The sequence below is a fragment of the Hyla sarda genome, chromosome 13 (genome assembly GCF_029499605.1).
Source record: "Hyla sarda isolate aHylSar1 chromosome 13, aHylSar1.hap1, whole genome shotgun sequence".
Classification (NCBI taxonomy): domain Eukaryota; kingdom Metazoa; phylum Chordata; class Amphibia; order Anura; family Hylidae; genus Hyla; species Hyla sarda.
Window position 1 is genome coordinate 34,382,531 of NC_079201.1, and position 16,049 is coordinate 34,398,579.

At 44.0% G+C, this 16,049-nt stretch overlaps 3 protein-coding genes across 8 annotated transcripts in view; 1 reads left to right on the plus strand and 2 right to left on the minus strand.

The window, feature by feature from the left end:
* UNK (unk zinc finger) overlaps positions 1 to 1,543 on the minus strand; it is a 110,599-nt gene extending 109,056 nt beyond the window's left edge. The window contains exon 1 of the mRNA XM_056550629.1: positions 1,352 to 1,543. Within this exon, the coding sequence (XP_056406604.1) occupies positions 1,352 to 1,539 (188 nt within the window). The 5' untranslated portion in view covers positions 1,540 to 1,543. The remainder of the gene's footprint in view (positions 1 to 1,351) is intronic.
* Positions 1,059 to 5,498, plus strand: LOC130297767 (histone H3.3A). Of its 3 annotated transcripts, none has more exons than XM_056550638.1 (4): positions 1,059 to 1,233; positions 2,000 to 2,135; positions 3,439 to 3,592; positions 4,533 to 5,498. In XM_056550638.1, the coding sequence occupies exons 2-4, from the start codon at positions 2,008 to 2,010 to the stop codon at positions 4,659 to 4,661; spliced, it is 411 nt and encodes a 136-aa protein (XP_056406613.1). In that variant the 5' UTR covers positions 1,059 to 1,233; positions 2,000 to 2,007; the 3' UTR covers positions 4,662 to 5,498. The 3 variants fall into 3 exon arrangements, with proteins under 3 accessions (XP_056406613.1, XP_056406614.1, XP_056406615.1); XM_056550639.1 differs by lacking the exon at positions 1,059 to 1,233 and adding an exon at positions 1,603 to 1,741; XM_056550640.1 differs by lacking the exon at positions 1,059 to 1,233 and adding an exon at positions 1,726 to 1,749.
* A 77-nt stretch (positions 5,499 to 5,575) lies between these two features.
* LOC130297766 (uncharacterized) overlaps positions 5,576 to 16,049 on the minus strand; it is a 50,788-nt gene continuing 40,314 nt past the window's right edge. For all 4 annotated transcript variants that reach the window (XM_056550634.1, XM_056550635.1, XM_056550637.1 and 1 more), the window contains 5 exons: positions 13,553 to 13,618; positions 12,786 to 12,845; positions 12,597 to 12,679; positions 8,352 to 8,446; positions 5,576 to 5,714 (listed from right to left, as the gene is read on the minus strand). In XM_056550634.1, the coding sequence (XP_056406609.1) occupies positions 5,680 to 5,714; positions 8,352 to 8,446; positions 12,597 to 12,679; positions 12,786 to 12,845; positions 13,553 to 13,618 (339 nt within the window). In that variant the 3' untranslated portion in view covers positions 5,576 to 5,679. The remainder of the gene's footprint in view (positions 5,715 to 8,351; positions 8,447 to 12,596; positions 12,680 to 12,785; positions 12,846 to 13,552; positions 13,619 to 16,049) is intronic.

Genomic DNA, 16,049 nt, shown 5'->3' on the forward strand with positions numbered 1-16,049 from the left:
TAGTGACTAGGTGACTCCATAGGGCCGTAGAAAGCAATAGAGTCGGCTGCGTTTGTTAACGGTATACATCAGCATTCCCTTTACAGCAGGATGACGACTAATGGGGGCACAAAATAAGTTCAGACGAGCGGATACGTTCAGACGAGCGGATTTTCGTGCGAATTTCGCTGCGGATCCACCGCTGAAAGCTGCTCTGTAAGCTGCCTTTACATGTGCCTGCTCGGAGCGGCTATACGCCGCTATGAGCAGACACACTGCGATGTGAAAGTCGCCGCGCGCATGCACAGTATGCTCGCACATGGCGACAGCTCTCGGCCTAACTCAGAACAGGGGGAGAGGCTGCAATGCATGCAAGTACACCGCACTTGCGCAGAGACTCGCAGATCGCTTCAGTGTGTCTGAACGTAGCGGCGTATTGCCGCTCTCACCAGGCACATGTAAAGGCAGAATACAGAGGTCCTTCAGCGGCGTAAAATACGCTGTAAATCCGCTCGTCTAAGCGTACCCTTACAATATAAGTAAAAATAGATCATTATGTATTTTTTTTGGCATACAAAATAGTCAACCATGTTTTCGCATACAGCAACATTAAAGTTATTGTAACGGAAACTGTAAAACGGAGACAAAAGCGCGGTGTGAACGCACTCTTATGTGAGCAGAGGTCGTTCACATAGACTCCAATGCAGATGTGAACCCAGCCTAATGCCATGCAGCTGCCAGTGCGGTTTCCCCCTTCTTTCTTGAGAGATTTGTGGGGGTCAAGTGGGACTTTATTTTCTATGCTTTGAACCATTACACATTACACACGGCCCCACTCACTGCCCCATCGCCACCAAGCTAGAGCTTCGAGACAAGAGCAGGATAGAAACGTACTCGATTCAGCCAATCAGCGGACTGAGAAAAGCCTCAATTCTGATTGGCTCATTGCTCTTTCTAGCTAGCCAATAAGAGCCTCTCGTTAAGGACCAATCACAAGCTGCTATTGTAACCAATCAGCGCGCAACCGCTTTAGGGCGGAGCTTTGGAGGCTGACGTCAGTTCCCAGCGATTATAACAGCCAATCGTAAAAGGATTTTGCATTCAAGCTGTCGTGACGATACGCCGCGAACTTGTGACGTAAGACGCAAGAGCTCGGCCTGGTATATAAAGCGCGTATTGTTCCGTCTTACGCATAGACGACTTCTGTCTCGAGGAGAGTAGACACAGTTGGGAAGCCAAGGCTCGCTTGTTCAAGTAAGTGTGTGTGGGGGTTCTGGGGTTTGTAATTCATTATTAATGTCTAGAAAATGATATGGGGTGATGTGTTGTAGGCGCCGTGTGGACGGTGATAGTTCTGTACTTCACGGCTGACCCTATTGTGTGTTGTCCGTGGGTGGTCGGGCTCCCGGGCTTTCCTTTTAGTCGTAGGGTTAACCCTTCTGTTGCTGTCAGTGATTTCTGGTGTAGAATAGCGATTTTACGTGGAACATGAGGCTGACTGAAGGTCGGGGCTTCCCGTTGTGATGTTATCCGGTTCACGGGCTGGGCTCGGCCTCTCATTGGCTGTCCGTCAGCACGTGATTAAGTTTGAATGACTTGCCGCCTTTTCTGTTGTGACGTCTCGCGCTGGGTAACGATCTTCGGAAAGCCTGCTACGTATGCTGTGCGGAGTGGGAGGGGCCACCAGCTTAACCCTTCACTGCCTTGTATTCTAATCTTCACGGATTTTAGAGTGGTTACTATTAGCAACTAGTCTGCACAGGTTTTGCTGTAATCTCCTATATAATTACTCTTGCTTTCCCAAACTGATGCAATTTGGCTGTACTTATAGCAGCGTTTACTAAATAGTGTTTCCAGCTGTTACAAAACTACAACTCCCAGCATGCCTGGACAGCCTTCGGCTGTCCAGGCATGCTGGGAGTTGTAGTTTAGCAACAGCTGGAGTAAATTTGGCTAAACACTGACCTATATTGTTTAATGTTTGTGCATTAAGTAACAATGCAACTTGTTTTGTCATCAGGGTAAGAGATGGCTCGTACAAAACAGACCGCTCGTAAGTCCACTGGTGGAAAGGCTCCCCGAAAACAACTGGCCACAAAGGCTGCCAGGAAAAGTGCGCCCTCTACAGGAGGTGTGAAGAAGCCCCATCGCTACAGGTTGGTGTCTTGTTTTTGTCCTGATACAAAAGAGCTACAACAATCTCCAAAAAATTGCCAAATTTTATTATACATCATAGAAAAGCTAAAAACATGAAGTATAACTCTCAAAGACACACCAATAACTTAGCGGGGTACAGAACATATGTAAATGCAAGTGCTAGTATTGTGATATTGCACATAGATGGAAGAAATATTTATTATAGACCTTGTGCTGAATATATCTCTGGGGGGAAACAACCTCCCATCTAATAGTAACTTGCCCCGAAGTCTAAGCTGCAGTGTGTGCATATAATGCGCACGCGCACACACTGCACTGGTGTTGTATTAAGTCATGCGCACTCACCCATAATGTTTGGATGTCTGTATGCCACCGAACCCCCCCTACAGCCACTGTTTCGTTCCTTCCTCAGGGGGCTTAGGTTATCGTGTGTGTGTGTGTGAAAAGTTCTGGAAGTAGCCATTTAGTACAGATCGGGTTTGTTGAGGGGTCTGTCTGCTGTGGTCCCAGAAAACACAAATTTAGTGTTCACTTGCTATTTGGCTCATAAAGGTACCGGAGTACAGTGCTTAGCAGTCTTACAGGGGGTGATTTATCAAAACCTGTTGGAAGGAAAAGTTACCCATAGCAACCAATCAACTTGATGCGTTTTTTTTTTTTAACAAAGCTTCTGCAAAATGAGTTCTGATTGGTTGCTATGGGCAACTTTTACTTTCGCCAGGCTTTGATAAATCTCCCCGTAGTGTCTTTAAATAGTGACAGTCAAGCATGTGCACTACTTCACTCCAGCAGGGGAAAGTGGCTTTGATTGGGGGGGTCCCAGCAGCGGCCCCTAAAATCAGTTATTTTCCAACCACTGATGCTAGCTATTGCAAAAATACTAATCCTAGCAGCAGAAGGGCTGTTGGCGCATGCTTGGCAGTTCTAGTCTTGCCACCTTGGTTTGGAAACACTGACCTGACCCCAAAGTAGGTGGTGAGTTAGAAGCCTGCAGTCAGATGGTGAGCCTTGGCTTTAGGGTGTTCCTGACTGGCTTACTGCATAGTTTGAGAGGATTGGGGAATTCAACTTTTACTAGGGTTTCCTTTATATTGGGTTTGGTCTTTTCTAGGTACAGGCAGATGAGTCATGAGGTGGTTGCTAGTAAAGCCAAATGGGGTAAAAGTGTAAAGTTACATGGTAATGATTTGTCTATATGAAAAAATGCACTAGATTCCTGATTGGGACTCTATATAGGTCATGAAGTTTTAGGGAACTATATATTGTTAGAGGTTTAATCTTTATCTTCTGGCTGTCCTCTAGGCCTGGCACTGTTGCACTTCGTGAAATCCGCCGTTACCAGAAGTCAACTGAGCTCCTGATCCGTAAACTGCCCTTCCAGAGGTTGGTGAGAGAGATTGCCCAGGACTTCAAGACTGACCTCCGTTTCCAGAGTGCTGCTATTGGTGCATTGCAGGTACCTTAATGCTGGAATTTGTTGCTGGTATGAAAAGACTTCACAGGACCAGATGGATGGTACTCCTCTTGGGCAGAGTTCTATAGTGTGCTTGGAGATCCACAGTGCCCTTATGTTAATGTTACCAACAAATCCTAGTCTATCAATGGTTAAGCACATTACTCTGCCCTCTAGAGCCTCTTAAAAGGGAATATCCATGGATAGAAACAGCACTGGGGGAGATTTATCAAGACCTGTCCAGAGGAAAAGTTGCGGAGTTGCCCATAGCAACCAATTGGATCGCTTCTTTCATTTTGCAGAGGCCTTTTAAAAATGAAAGAAGCGATCTGATTTGTTGCTACAGGCAACATAGCAACTTTTCCTTTGGACAGGTTTTCATCTCCTCCCTGTGTTATTACAACTTGGTTTAGAAAACAGCTGCCTTCCTTAAAAATATAAACCTTCATCTGGTTGATATTGCTGTTTAAAGATCTATTATGAAAGCCCTGAAACTTCCGTTATAAAATCCCATTATAGTCTATGGGATTTTTACATCATCTGTTTTGACTTGTCATAGCCTGTTATGTTTAACTGGAGAAGTAGTGCATGCACTTCCATTTTTCCTGTCACAAAATCTGTTAACGGGATAGTGTAAGAATCCCATACACTATAATGGGATCTTGTAACGGCGGATTTTCAGGGTTTTCATAACGGAACACTATAATGGATCTTTAAAACTGATGAATGTATAGTGTGAAAGGGGCCTAAGTGAGTGAAGACTAGTTGTTATACCACAAATAACGAGTCTTTCTATTCATGGATATCCTCTTGGTAACCTTTGGTCCTCAAGTGCTACAGCTTGAAGAAAAGTGAAGTTGCAAGTAAATACATTATATAGAATTCCAAGCTGTCTACTGTAAGTGTGTAACCACGACTAATAACTCTACCACTTGTCTTGCAGGAGGCCAGTGAAGCATACCTTGTTGGCCTGTTTGAAGACACTAACCTCTGTGCCATTCATGCAAAAAGAGTGACAATCATGCCCAAGGACATCCAGCTTGCTCGCAGGATACGAGGAGAGCGGGCATAGTGGCACTTGTGGAGTTTTTATAGAGCTTGTGTATAATACTTTGGTTTTAACTTGTGTTTTTATTTTGTATGACTTGTCTCCTTTTTGTAATTTACCAACCATTCCATCTGCCACTCAGGGTGAATGCTGATTTTAGTTGTCCATTGGTGTTCCAGTCCCAGATAAAGACTGACATTGGGCAGTGGGTGCTTATGCTTTTGCATGACCGTGGCCCTGTTCCACTGTGCTCTGCAGCCAATGCAATAGCCTGTCAGTAAGGGACTCTCCAGCCTGTGTGATCTGATGCTAAGATGTCTTCATGATAACGTGGGCATGAAGACTTGTATGTTGTGTATGAGACTAGTATATAGGGTCAGTTCTGTAAGGTCTTTGTGCACACTGAGTATTTTAAGGCATTCTATTATGCATTGAAATCCCCAACCCACTTTATTGGAAACGTGTGTTGCTGTTCACTTACCCCCTGAAGTAAATAGGATGTGTAGATCCTCTTTGGTACATTGTTAATATAGATGTGTCAAAGTTAAAAAGCATTTTAGTCAACCAGAATTCTGTACCTAAAGTCCCCAGAGTGTATTTAAAAACTCAGTGTGAACAACCCCCTAAGTGTTCCTGCCTAGAGTCGCAGTGAGACTGTTAACCTGTCAGTTTGTTTCCCTTTACCACTCATTGTAACTCTGAATTGGGTGGTCACTGCAGCTCGCCCAACTTGAGGTGACTTGGTGCTTTGTACAGTGCAGACTGATATGTTAAGGCAGCTACAGACACAATGTGCATTTATGAGAGCTATTTTATATATTGTAGTGTCAGTATTTTAAATTTAAATGTTTTATCACTCAATCTGATGTGTCTGCGTTTTCTTTACTAGACTTGCAACATGTACAAAAAATACTTTATTAGATTTCTTAAGTACAAAGTTTGAACTTGATGGACTCCGGTCTCTTTTCAACCTTATTGACTATGTACAAAATTGTTGGTGATATATTAAGGGAGAGCGTTCTGCAGATCTGTCACTTCAGTGTTACACAAACCATTCTGTATGCTTGAAGCCTGTTGCTGCAAAAGGAGAGAATAGTTTGGTGCCAAGTTCATAACTAGTCAGTCTACATTGAGCTTAGAAATCCAATACATATGCAAGAACAAGAGAAGGGGATTTAGAATTCATATGGAGATCCAGCTCTTTTTTTTTCCACTTATGCTTGTCACAACCTATTTAAACAGGGAAACTGCCCCATGCAGCAAATTACATTATAGTAGCATTGGTCTGCCCATGAGGGGACAAAATAACTTCTATCCAGAGTCCCCCTTCTAGGACACTGAATGTAAATGTACTGAGCTGCATTCAGTTTTACTTTTCACTCTTATGAATAAAATCACTTGATTTGAAATTCAAAGGGGGAAAACTGAAAACCAGATGGAACCGTACACACAGTCCTGTATGGTTCCCATTGACTCATGTATTAAAACAAATACATTTTCAATACGGTTTTTCACCCGCACCAAAAGCTGATGGGCTATGGTTTTGGGTACAGGATGCAAAACAAACAACCAGATATATAGACAGTTTTCAAATTAACAACTTATACAGGAACTGCCTTAATCCAAGCATTGAAATTATTATTGTTTTTTTTAAACTAAAATCACCTAATTTTAAACATTTTTGATAGCTCTGAATAATTGCGTTATTGATCACTTACAGTAAATACAATGAAGTTCAAAAACTAATTCATTGGTAACATCACATTTCAGAAATGTCAAACAGGCAAATACTACAGAACAAAGTACAAAAAAAAGCCCCCAAAAACAGTAATTTGAAAGAGGCAGTATTATACAGAAAAATATCACCCACCCCCATGATCAAAAAGTTATACCCATCCTTTTGACAGGGGTATATCTCCTGCACAAAACTCCATCTCTCCCTGGGAATGGAGCACGTCAACCGCCACAAAGTGATAGCTGACCACACCCCCTCCATGCATCTCAGCGCTGGAGATAGCTGAACAGCTCTCCCATAGAGATTAAGTACAGTGATGCCTCAACATACAATTTTTTAATTTTTTTTTACTGGTAAAACACCTGTATTAAGTGCATGCACTGACTGGCTGTCTTGTAGTGCCCCCTACAGTACAGGGAGGAACTTCAAGTTCTGTACTACTCCTTACCTGTGCCTGGATTAGCTGCTCCTTTCAACACCAGGTAAGGACGGCTCCATTTGGGACACTGTACTGTAAAGGACCCTGAAGAAGCTCCTGACTTCTAAATAAACCATTGTTTCCCAACCCGAGTGCCTCCAGCTGTTGCAAAGCTACAACTCCCAGCATTGTCCGGGCATGCTGGGAGTTACATAGTAGTTGTAGTTTTGCAACAGCTGGAGGCACCTTGGTTGGGAAACACTGACATAGACAGTGATATAAAGCTCCCAGCAGATCTTTCTTACTTTTATATGTAAGGATTTGCTTTATCTCTATTAGTTATCTACTTATTTTTCTTTAATCCTCTTTTTCCTATTTTTGGATGACATTTTGGTGGCTTCAGAACCAATTACCAGGTTTCCATAGAGTTATGGTCTCAACATACAATGGTCATCCTGGAACCAATTAATATTGTAACTTGAGGGACCACTGTATACTTATGTAAACTGTATACAGCTACTTACATCAGGCAGTACATTCCTTCCTTAGGTTATGAATAGAGATGAGCGAACTTACAGTAACTGAGTCTTCACGAACATTTCTGCTCAGCAGTTGCTGACTTATCCTGCATAAATTAGTTCAGCTTTCTGGTGGGCTGGAAAAGGTGGCTACAGTCCTAGGAAAGAGTCTCCTAGGACTGTATCCACTTTTTCCAGCCCACGGGAGCACCTGAAAGCTGAACTAATTTATGCAGACTAAAGTCAGCAACTGCCGAGCAGAGAAGTTTGTGACAAATCAAATTTACTGTAAGTTCGCTCATCTCTAGTTATGAACTACAAATCTGCATGCCTTATTGCTTCCTATACTCCCTAGCTGTGGTGGCACTAGAAAAACCAGCATGCTCCAGTTAGGATGTGATACCCCCTAGGTCGAGTAGTTATGAGAGCGAAAAATGAACTCCCCTATTATACCTGCACCCCCTGCAATATTTTACTGCACTGGCACTGCTTGTAGTACTATTCTTCCCCCTCCCTTTTCATGTATATCCCTCTTTATTTGGGATGCGGTGCTTACCTAGCCCCAGTCCCCCAACAGATTATGTTCTTCAAGCAGTGGCGGATGTTTTCTGTGCTTCCTTCGTCCGAAACATGCAGCGGTTTCCAGAACCTTTCTGCTCAGCCAATCACTGGCAGGGAAAGGACATCGTTGTGACCAGTGATTGGTTGGGTGGCAAGAGCACACACACGGGGCCTGCGCCGAGGAGAATGGGAGACCAGGGCTAGGTAAGCGGGGCATATTATACACACAGGGTTCGGGTGGAAGGTAGCAGACACTGTCATGGTCGGGAGGTATAACACAGCGCTTCCAGTAGTGCTTACAGGTGAGTGCTGCATGCTAGATTGCAGGGGTCCCCAGTGGCGGGACCCCCACAATCAGACATCTTATCCCCTAACCTTTAGATAGGGGATAAGATGTCTTGGGGCCGCAGTACCCCTTAATGCAAAACCAGATACAGCTATTGTAACTTGGAAATGGTCAAAGCTATCTAAGAACCACTTACCAATGCGCTTTACAATCTCTTCACACTCCTTGTGGCCAATGGTCTCAAATACAAAGCAGTGGAATGAAGTCATATCACGGTCTTGTCCTTTTTCACTGCAACATAAGGAAACCGTATACACATGTTTATACATTAGTGGATATCCTTTCATTTCTTTTGAGCACCCCTCTGTTAGGTTATCCCACGTTATAAGTAATATCACATCACCAAGGATCTGGCAGCCAGGACCCCCACATACCCTCAGACGGAAGAAGCCAGAGTTGAGGGAAATTGCATATTCAATCATCACACGAATAGTGTGGACAGACGAGTGTTCCTAGTAAAGGTCTTTTCTCATAACTACTCGTGTAAAATGGCCAGCGATCAGCCGATGACCAATCAAACACCCAGGTGCTGTGCAGCTGACAGTGATCCATTTATTGGGCCACACAATTGTTTTAGCCTTATGAAGATCAGTGCTCAGTGTCACCATACACGCTATACTGGCAAATCAGAGGAAGACCTTATTGGGTGTTGCAATCACTAGATCATTTTCAGTTTAAATACTTATATTTGACACACGATTTAAAGCTGCACATTTGATGCTACAGAGATCAATGTAACAAACTTATCACAAAATAGTACAAAAGCATACATGAAAACAAAAAAAAGGACAGACACAGACTACAGTCACAGAAAAAGAGGTGGTGATCACATGGTTACATACAGGTAATGAATGAGATGCAAATACAGATAATATAGAAAGGTCACAGTAAAAATGGATGCAAGACAAACACTACAGGACTGCTGGACCCCAGAATGTGAATAAAAGAAGCCAACAAATCAGATGCAACTCCCCACATGAAGAAGAATAGCTTTAGTACAATGGAGATAGAAAAAAAGAATACCTGTAACCAGACCACCTACGTACCCCAACCTACGTTTCCACCCCCTGACGAAACCCTAATCATGCGTTGGGATCCGTAGGTGGTCTGGTTGCAGGCAGCATACATGGCAGGTTTTGTTTTCTGTCTCCAGTGTGTTAGCGCTATTCCTCTTCATGTGGTGCATTGGATCTGATTTGCAGGTTTCTTTCATTCACATTCTGGTGTGGAGCAGTCCTTTAGTTTTACTTATGTCCTTTTCTTTTATGCATATTGATCAATAACATTTTGTACTATTCTGTGATAAGTCTTAGTGACTGCTGTTCCTTTTTTTGGGGATTCATTTATATTATCCTATATCTAATTTTCAACTATTCTTTACCAATTTATTTAGAGTAATAAGAGTTCAATGTAATCTAAATGACCAGCTTCAAATCTGCACCATCAGATATGTGCAGGATACTGTACGTGTGAATAGACCCTGAGGCCAGATTAACATTGCAGAATCTGCAGTAGCAGAGTCCTATTTGATTCCGTAAAGAAATACATTGCAGTCTATGAGTCAGTCCCAGCACATTTATTGATGGCACTCCGCTGTCTGTGGTACATCTGCACGCATGTGAACATAGCCTTAAAGGGGTACTCTGCCCCTAGACATCTTATCCCCTATCCAAAGGATAGGGGATAAGATGTCTGATCGCTGGGGACCCCTGCATTCTACCATGCGGCACCCACCTGTAACGGCTTCTGGAACCGCTGGAGGCCCTCATGCTAATACCATCCCGACCACGGGGACGGAAGATCGTGACGTCACGACTCCACCCCCGTGTGACGTCACACCCGTCCCCTCAATGCAAGTCTATGGGAGGGGGGCGTCACCATAGACTTGCATTGAGGGGGCAGGGTCACGCCCCCTCCCATAGACTTGCATTGAGGGGGCGGGTGTGACGCCACACGGGGGCGGAGGCGTGACAACGCGATCTTCCGTCCCCGTTGTCGGAACGGTATCAGCCTGAGAGCCTCCAGCGGTTCCGGAAGCCGTTACAGACACTTACTCCCTAGCTGCAGGCTCAAGTTATTATGTTTGGCTGTCTTCGTCTAACCCAAAAATTGCCATTTGGAGCAGGAATGCAAATGGAACACAGTACCCACGTTGTGATCAGTGGGGGTCCCTACCAATGAAACACATCTATCTAGAGGATAGAGGCTAAGACTCTTTATGGGAAAACGTCATGCATACAGCCATGTTAAGCTACGTTCACATAACTATTTTTTTCTTTTAGCAGTCAGTAAAAAATACAAACTGATGCTAAATGGGTCACTATCAGTGGGAGGCCAAAATCGTTTTGTTTTTTTTTGTCCCCATAGGACTAGTATACTGCAAGAAATAAGGGATGGAATACCATACCATTTCAGACTTGTTAAGGTTGGCTATGTCAGCTGCGATTGTGGCCAACAGGGGTATATAGTTCTCTGGGTATAATTTTTTATGTGGGAATGCTAATTTGATCCCTAGATATTGCAAGGAGCAGGGCTGCCAATCGAATGGGTAAGTGTTTTTCAGAGTGTTTAATAGAGATTGGGATAACTTGACGGGTAGAGCTTGGGTTTTAGTGCTATTTAAGTGATAATAAGAAATAGTTCCAAACGTTGAAATAGCGTTTAGTACTGCCGGAAGGGACGTGTTGGGGTTCATTAAGGAGAGAATGATGTCGTCCGCATAGAGTGTGATAGTGTGGGTCCCGCCTCCTATAGGCACCCCGGATATAAGAGGGCTGTTTCTTATGGCATGGGCCAGAGGTTCCATTGCCAAAATATAGCTAAGAGGGGACAGGGGGCAACCCTGGCGGGAGCCATTCGTTATATTAAAAGAGTCCGACATGGACCCATTGGCCAGTACTTTAACTGAGGGTTGTGTATATAGTGAGTGCAGAGCTGAATATATGGGGCCGGAGAAGCCCATACGGGACAAAACTGTAAAGGCATACGACCACCTAAGGCGATCGAACGCCTTCTCGGCGTCCAAGGCCATTATCAGTCCTGGTGTGCGTGAGTGTTCCAGATGGGAGAAGTTCAGTAAACGTCTGGTGTTGTTGGACGCTTGTCGCCCGGCAACAAAACCGGACTGATCCACATGGACCAGTGTGGGGAGAACCTTGGATATACGCGTGGCTATCAGTTTGGCAAAAATTTTTATGTCCTGATTCAGTAACAAAATGTGGCGAAAATTTTGAGGGAAATTATTGGGCTTGCCGGGTTTGGGAAGGGTGACTATGATGGCCTCCAAATTTTCTTTAGGTAAACTTCCAGTTTTCATAGCAGCTTGGCAAAAATCTCTAAGATGGGAAGATAGGATTTTATTGAAGGATTTAAAATAGGAATTGATAAACCCATCAGGGACTGGTGCTTTATCTTTTGGAAGAGAGCAAATGGTTTGTGAGATTTCTTCTACCGAAATATCCGAATTTAAGGACTGTAATTGGGAAGCTGAGAGGGAAGGAAGGGCCAAGCAGTCTAGATATGCGGAAATAGTTAGGGATAGGTCAGGAGGTGTAGGAGTGGAGTGTTCTATAGAGAGTGATAAAAGACCTTAAAGCCATTGGCTAGGTCAGTCGGGGTGAATAGCTTGGCACCCGTGACTGGATGTATCAGGCAGGGGATACGGCTTTGTAATTGACGTTTTTTCATTCTGCGAGTTAACAGTCTGCCAGCCTTGTCATTTTGCGAGTAATATTGAGCTTGGAGCTTTCTATACGATTTTTCATAAGATGACAGCAAGAGACACCGTAAGTCACGTCTTAGTGCAGAAACTGTCGCTGCAGACTCAACAGACGGAGCCTGCTGGTTACGTTGCTCTACAGCTTTTAGTTCTGAAAGAGTAGAGTCAAGTAATTTTTCTTTTTGTTTTTTGAGAAAAGCGCCATACTTGATACAGTAGCCACGGACGACAGCTTTGTGACAGTTCCACTGAGTTTTTGTTTTGTGAGAAATACTCAGAAATATCTCTCTAAAGAAGAAGCAGTTTGGGGGTTAGACCAGATATATGGGTTACTTTTCCAGGAATAATGGGGTGGTGAGGAGGCCTCATCACTAATGTGTAAGTAGATGTTATTTTTTACCTCACAATCCTATTATTAAAAAAAATCCCATATCCATTTAACGGATACCATATGACAGATTCTAAAGTCTGGATTTCTTGAGACCCTGCATTTCTGATAGAGACCTCCTTCCTGAATGCCATTCAAAGCCACTCTCTATAGGAGAGGAGGAAGACATACTGGCTTACCTGGTGATGCTCCAAAAAATGCATTATTAATATTTTCTCCTTAGAAAATGTGAAACAATCCAGCTTTATTACATGTTTTGTCTGCATCATACTCACACAGCACATAAGGCAAAGACCTTCCTGTTATCCAGCCGTCGTCCTACACTAGAAATCTCTGGGTACAAGTAGCGAAACAGGACCTACAGGAACACAAAGGCAGAGTCAGGGCCGTACAACATGTCTCACTACAGAAATACGGTAAGTGCAGAATAGAAATTCAGACTATTTTCTGTTCTTATCATTTACCTCAGAGGTTTCCTTGTCCTTAACTGCAACTTCTGTCTCCTTGATGTCAAGCAATACATCCTGTGGAAGGAAAAGTCTGAGGTGAACACGGTCATCAAGTCGGTCATCATCTAGGCCTGATACCACAACTAAGGCTGGGTTCACATCAGGTTTTCTCCCAAACGGGAGCGCATACGGCAGGGGGAGCTAAAACCTTGCCCTCCCGTATGCTTTCGTATGCGCTCCTGTATGCAATTCATTTCAATGAGTCGGACCCGGACCTAAAACTGGTCAACCAGTTTTAGGTCCGGTTGTAAAAGCGCATATGGCGCAAAAATGAGCCGACCAAACGTTTAACTCCGGCCGGCTCATTGAAATTAATTACATATGGGAACGCATACGAAAGTGCAAGGTTTTAGCTCCCCCCTGCCGTATGCGCTCCCGTATGGCAGAAAACGTGATGTGAATCAGCCCTAAGCCAATGACCAGAAGGTGTGGGCTAAAATAATGAGGGCTCCGCTCCTGACACCCCAAAATAGGATTAACCAGCAATGAAGAACAGGAAGGAATTAAATGGTTTTTATTGTTTTATATAATGGTCAGCACTTAATATGCCCACAAGTAGATCACTACAGCTAAGGGAAGATGGGATAGACCATGTGCATCACATATCCCACCGAAATGTATGGAAACCAACCAGTGCTTATCCCAGCAGGAATCTTCGTATAAGAATGCATGTGATGCAGACTCAATGACTGCGGTTTTAACAATGAAGACAAAACACTCACCCTTGGAATACAGTTCTGTTTTTGTACCCTGGAGATGCCAACATCCAGAATTTCTTTGCCCCCAAACTAGATTGCAAAAAAAAAAAAAAATACAATGGATCTAATTTGTTTTTAAAAAAAGAATATTTTCATGATGTTATTCTCAAAGAAGTTTTTATGAAACATGGCAGATGGCGCATTAAAGGGAGACATTACAGTGGAGGATCGGATGGTCTTAGTGGCTTCCCTTTAAAATATATAGGTGAATGGAGGAGCCATAAAATAAAACAAACATTCTCCTCCATTTTGTGCAACTCCTCTTCTGGCTACAGAATGGAGTGGCCTGGTAGGCTTTGGTGAGGGACATCCCCAGCTGTGCACATCCGCTCCATGTGATTTTGCGGCGCTCACATCCAGTAACAGGCATCAGCGCAATGTAGGCGGCGTTGTGTATTACCGCTATCACAACTGCATCACTATTGAGAAAAGGTTGCCTTGGCTGAATAGAAGTACTTGGCTTTTACATCATATGTAAATTGTGATTTTGTGTACATGGTTCAGTTGGTCCAACCTTCATATGTGTTGGATTGCCAAAATAATTTGTGTCTTTTCATCACTAAGTGAACTGCTCTTTTACACCTTTTTATAATGATATTCTTTCTTCCTTTTCAGTTTTATTAGGGATTTAATATATTTTTTCCTTTAATAATAGGTTAGCCTAGAGGTGGTAAAAGTCCTCTCAGGCACATGAGTGGTGCTACTGATCACTAGCAGAACTGATCTGGGTTTGCTAAGACCCAACAACTCTGCCATGTTGGAGATGACCCAGCAATCAAAGAATGGCAACACCACTGTCTCTGTTCACTACATAGTGCTGTCCGAGTTCAGAACAAAATGACGACAGAAGCAGTAAAATACACTTTTGTCTTCTCTTTAGGATTCCCCAACTGTCTATGACAACCGGGCACCCAACCTGCCCCAGCTAAATTGCAGCAGCTTTAGGGTACCTTCACATGTACAATGTTTTCTGCAGATTTAATTCTATGTAAATCAATGTAACTAAATGATAGTACACAGCATCAAATCAGAAGCAACCATGGTAACTGTGAATGTACGCTTAAACTTGCACCATCCAAAGGAAGAGTGGAGCAGTAGCAACTAGAGTGCTTCTTTAAAGCGCAACTGTCATCAAATCTGGGCCATATAACCTGCACACAGCCTCCGTACTGTGTGCAGATTGTGTATTGGGCAGTGTTTTTACCTTCTGTCTGCTGTCCTTTATTACCCCCAAAAAACTGTTTTGATGGAAGCCGCACACAGTCAGATAGGCGTGGCAGGGTTCACAATGCCACCTCGCCTATCCCCTGCATGTCAGCACTGGGACCGCTGTGTGATTGACACACAGGTCCCAATGCACGCGCCTCTTCACTTATCCCCCGTGCGCCGCGGCGTGTCATCATGCTCTGCTGTTCAAAAAACTTTATTCAGATGTGCACCTTTATTATTACTGAATATCCAATAGTGCCCGCTATCCTCTTTCTTCTTGCTGTGCCGGAGACGCGCGCTCTGTTGCTTCTATTCCCAGTGCCTAGAAGCAGAGAGGAAGCGCGGTCCATACCTCTAGCACTGGGCATGCGCACTTAGGAGGTAGGCGGCAGGAGCGAGCGCTCGCTGAGGGAGCCAGCGCTTGCCATAACGACACATGCCGAGGTGCGCATGCGCTGAGACCTGTGTGTCAATCACACAGCTGTCCCAGCGCTGACGTGCAGGTGATAGGCATGGTGGCGGCGGCGGGTCATTCCGAACCCCGCCCACACCTATCCGACTGTGTGCGGCTTCCATCTAAACCGTTTTTTGGGGTAATAAAGGACCGCTGACAGAAGGTAAAAACACGGCCTAATACACAATCTTCACAGAGGCTGTGTGTAGGTTATATGGCCCAGATTTGATGACAGTTGCGCTTTAGTTTTAAAAAAGGCCTCTGGAAAAAAAACGTAGCAATCTGATTTGTTGCTATGGACAACCGCTCCACTTTTCCTCTGCTTAGGTTTTGGTAAATCTCCCTTCTGGTCCTTAAAACAAATGTGTCAGCTGTAGGTCAAGCTCATAGCACAAGTATAAAAAAAAAGCCTGTGCTGAGCCGCAGCATGCAAGACCCCTCTCCCTCCCTCACCACACCTTGACTTATTGAGGTACAGGGTTCAATGCTGGAAGGGTACAGAGCAGAAGTGAGGAAGAAACACTTTGTTGAGCCTTGAGCTCTGGACATGATATAGGGCTGGTTTACTAAATTTTGGGATAACAAATTTAAAGGTAAAGTTATCCTCCTATTCACAGGATAAGTGATAACTAGTAGATCGGTGAACATCGAACTGTAGGGATCATGATAACGGAGGAAGTCCCCCAAGTAAAAAGAGCAGCATCACGCATACCCAGCCACTGTTCCATTCACTGTCTATGAGGATATATTCAAGGAAAGACTTCAGTGGATGTAGCCGACTCAGCGTGGCGCTGACGA